General features: G+C 34.9%; 1 protein-coding gene across 1 annotated transcript; it reads right to left on the bottom strand.

Moving 5' to 3' along the window:
- Positions 1-898: 898 nt before the first annotated feature.
- On the bottom strand, positions 899-2,560 carry LOC145739407 (uncharacterized). The gene is made up of 2 exons (XM_081994836.1): positions 1,793-2,560; positions 899-1,694 (listed from the first exon to the last, which is right to left on the bottom strand). The coding sequence occupies exons 1-2, from the start codon at positions 2,396-2,398 to the stop codon at positions 1,659-1,661; spliced, it is 642 nt and encodes a 213-aa protein (XP_081850962.1). The 5' UTR covers positions 2,399-2,560; the 3' UTR covers positions 899-1,658.
- Positions 2,561-4,148: the final 1,588 nt, after the last annotated feature.

The following is a 4,148-nucleotide window of genomic DNA, read 5'->3' as shown; positions in this document are numbered from 1 at the left end:
ATTTTCTAAAATAAGAAGCCAAACCAATGAAGCTGCGAAGCTCCTTTGCATTACGAGGTAATGGAAAGTTGCTAATAGCTTTTGTATGTTCCTCATTCGGCATTACATTATTAGCTCGGATGGTATAACCCAGGAAAGTAATTTCTGTCATTAAAAAGTGGCATTTATCAAGACGGAGAGTAAGTTTATTGTCAACTAATAACATCAAAACCTGTTTTAAAATATTTAAATTTTCTGGAATTGTTTCAGTGGCAATCATAATGTCATCTATATACAATAAGATTTTTTTATCTCTCAACAAATCACTAAATATCTGATGTACATACCTCATAAAAGTAGCTGGACTATTCCTTAGCCCAAATGGCATCTTCAAGAATTCCCACTGTTGGTCCAAGCATACAAAAGAAGTATATTTTATAGAGGAAGGCTCAATATCAACATGGTAAAATGCACTTTTAAGATCTAGTATAGTAAAGTATCGTTTACTTCTAAGTCCTTCAACTTGATCTTCAATAACTGGCATTGGGTAATTGTCACGTAAAGTTATTTTATTTAAAAAGCGGTAGTCTACACATAACCTAAGATCTTTAGTTTTCTTTCTGATTAATACAATTGGTGAGCTATACTCAGAGTTACTTTTTTGAATAATGTTATTTGTTTCTAAATCATTCAAAATATCTTTAACAGCCAACTTTTCTCCATATGATAGCCTACGAGGCTTGAAATAAAATGGAGCATGTTGAGGATTAACTACAATCTTCATTTGAAATTTAATAGCAGGCTCTAAAGGTCGATTTGGTTCAAAATAAGATTTTTTCATCACATCTTCTATCTCTAACTTTTGATTTAGGTGTAGTTCAGGATTAATATCTAAACAAACTTCTTGCGGATTAACATAAGAAATATTTAGAATGTTTAATGTTTCCTGTTCGATTTCATTAGATGGGTATACTTGAGAATCAACATTATTAGGTGTAATCAAAATTTGGTTACCTTTTATAACAAAGGAAAGCTGTTCCAAAGCCAAAAAGTCCCTACCAAGCAGACATTTATTAAACATGGTGTAATCTGGCACCACTTTAAAATAAAGCTCAACTTCTACTTCACATACTTTCAGTAAGACTTTAACAGTACCTAAAATGTTTAATTTAGACTGATTCAAGCCCTCATAAACTTTATCAAATCTTGTTTCTGGTAAAAGATCCACACTCTTAACCAAACTATGACAAATCAATGAAATAGGACTTCCAGTGTCAATAATAGCTTCAACACTTACTTTAAAACTATTCTTACTCAACTGCACATTAACCATCATAGCAGGAACAGGCCTTTCTTGTACCATCAGTGCTGTACGGTCTCCTCTGGCAGGCCTCTGATTATTAGCAGGGCAATCCTTTACTTGATGTGTAGTGGCACCACAAGTAAAACAGGATCCTTTTGGTCTTAATGGCTTCCTACATTCAGACACCACATGTCCAGGAGTATTGCAATTGTAGCAACGTACGTGGCTCCCTGCTTTCCTTGGTGGTTTGTTGCTTAAAACTCCTTCAGTGTTGGCGAGACTTGTCTGCTCTTTAGTACGGTCACCTTGTCTAACACGACGAGCATTGACCACACGTTCATAACTTACAATGTCCCGAAACAAGTTGTCTTCATCATCATGATGTTTGGACATAATGAAGTTGCTTAAGTCTCTAGAATGTAAACCAACTGCTACCTGTTCTTTTGTCTCCATGAAAGTCAGGCCAAGTACTTTACATAATACAACTTTAGAATGAAAATAAACACTCACATTTTCTGTAGGCAGCTGATGGCGACTTTGCATCTTCCTCCAATTGTCAGATTTACTTATTTCAAACATAAATGTCTTTTTAAATGCAGTTTCGAACAGATCCCAGCTAGTGAGTTCCTCATTTTTACCTTGAAGCCAATATCTAGCAGCTCCCTTTAAGTTATTTCTGGCTGTTTGCAGCAGAAAGGCATCAGGCCAACGATGGATTAGTGACATACTTCTTAATTGACTCAACCATGCACTTGCCACTTCAGGACCCTTTTCACCGTCGAAAACGTCTATGCTCTTTGATAAATCAGGCATAATGTTAAAATTTGGCACTTGGTTTACATTAGGATTCGTAAATGAAGGTGCCTGTTGTTGTGATAATTGTAACATACTTAACATTTGACTATTCTGCTGCATAAGCATGGTAATAGTCGACATAAACTGAGATGACATATCGGTGGCATTAGTGTTTGGGCTATTTGAGGGGCCGCCCTGTACAGAGAGTCCGGGTGTTGGTGGGGTGGTTGGAGATTGTTGTCCTTTAGCCCCCATGTCATTCTCATCTCCAGGTTGGAATTGTTGGGCCATGAAACGTTCAAATTCCTCATTGGTATGCATCGTGATGAAAATCTTAAAACATCCGGTTAAATAACGGCACTTTGTTCAAATCCCACTTCTGACGTTGTAGAATATAAATAAATCCTACTCGTAAATTCAATAGTTTATTAAATTATTCAGGATGACAAAATAATAATAATAATTTAGGATTTTAAACCTAACATAATACATAATCATTCTGTTCTCAATCGAAAAAAGTGAAAGTTAACCTCTAACCTCTCATCTGTCTATATCGATGACAGTGACATAAGTCGTAGCATAACGTTGTTGTAAGTGCGTTCGGAAACCAACAAAGCAGCGCGAGTACTACACTTTTAAGTTACATGCTTGCTATTGTTTTGTTAAAATTTAATAAAGGTTGAAGTCCCAACTAAATCTGGAGTCAGTGGAGCCCTGTTAGTTGTCATTCCAAATGTTATGGGGATTTGTCTTTGGTCTTTCCTCTTAGATTCACTGGGGAACAGTTGCAGAGGAGTTCAATTTTATGAGGTACTAAAAATTTTTAGAAAGGTGATTTGGTTTGTTTTTTTTCTTAGAATAGAATTAGTAATGCTTAATAACTGAGAAGACCTAAATAGGGCACTATATCCGGAGGGGTTATGACATTTGTACTTTTAATGATAATTGAAACAGACTACTGCAGGCAAATCAATCCACTTTCATTTTACAAACTTCTCCAACATTATTAACAGCTTTTAACTTCAGGAAATAATAAAAAATCAACTTTCATCGATACGACAATCTAAGACACGCCTCTAATAAAGTAGATTCCAGAAAACACAACTTTGGGAGTAAACGTCTGAATGTATTCAATTTGCTTTTCTCCGCGGCTGCCGCCTGAGATTTATCAGGCCTTAGAAGGTAAACTCTTAATCAATAATTTATAATTAAAATTACGTCACAAATTTAAGTGTGCGTCTTATACCAGGTGTCCAAGAGCACCCTGGATATAGGAGATTAACATGGGAAAATGGTTTTAATTTTTTTGCGCCTGTACGGTTAATTTAATGGAAAAACGCTTTAGGTAAAAGTTGTAGTAACATTTTCGGCTATCAACTCGTAATTTTTTCAATACCGTAGATTTGACCATTAAGACGAAAAACGGATCTAAAATTCGGAAATTTTAAATCTGGCGCCAAGCGGTCGTTAAGGAAAGTTTATATCCGGCCGTGCTACCAACCTTTCAAAATCATAACAAATCGTCGTCCGTCATTCTCTAATCAAAATATTCAAAACAAGTTTATTTAGTAATAATTTTGAATTACTACCCACATAATGCAAAGAAAATAAAAATAAATCGTGATAAAAATACTTTATCAGTAGCCACAACCCAAAAATCTGGTAAGTTGTGTTTATAACCTCATTCAATGTCTCTACTCAACTTGTTTACTTTGTAAATAAATGCAGTTTGCAATAAAAACTTGTTTTTAAAATGTATTTTTCAAAGTTAGACAAAAATTATGCGTTAAAATATTGTTGATCCAATTTTATTTTGTGGGGTTCATTAGACCCCACCAGACCAAACTCGAAAAAAATGGCAACGGACTAACGGAGGGTTAATCTCCTATGTCCATGGTGCTCTTGGACACCTGGTATGTCGTACAGAAACCAATAAAAATAATCAAATAATTTGACAAAATGTAAGAACGTCATCGCTTCGTTTTTGTCGTCTTTTAAAATTACAGTTCATTTACGAAACATCAGAGCTAACTAAACTAGAAAAATAATTTATGGACCGCCAAATTAATAA

The sequence above is a fragment of the Ips typographus genome, unplaced genomic scaffold (assembly GCF_016097725.1).
Source record: "Ips typographus isolate SLU unplaced genomic scaffold, UJ_Ityp_2.0 IpsContig121, whole genome shotgun sequence".
NCBI lineage: Eukaryota > Metazoa > Arthropoda > Insecta > Coleoptera > Curculionidae > Ips > Ips typographus.
This window is presented reverse-complemented; position numbering and strand designations above follow the sequence as displayed.

Excerpts from the sequence above, each read along its gene's own strand:
- LOC145739407 (XM_081994836.1), bottom strand. The coding sequence starts at position 2,398 with ATGCATACCAATGAGGAATTTGAACGTTTCATGGCCCAACAATTCCAA. Across the intron at positions 1,695-1,792 it reads ATCAGCTGCCTACAGAAAAT|AGACTTAAGCAACTTCATTA; the intron begins GTGAGTGTTTAT and ends TTTACATTCTAG.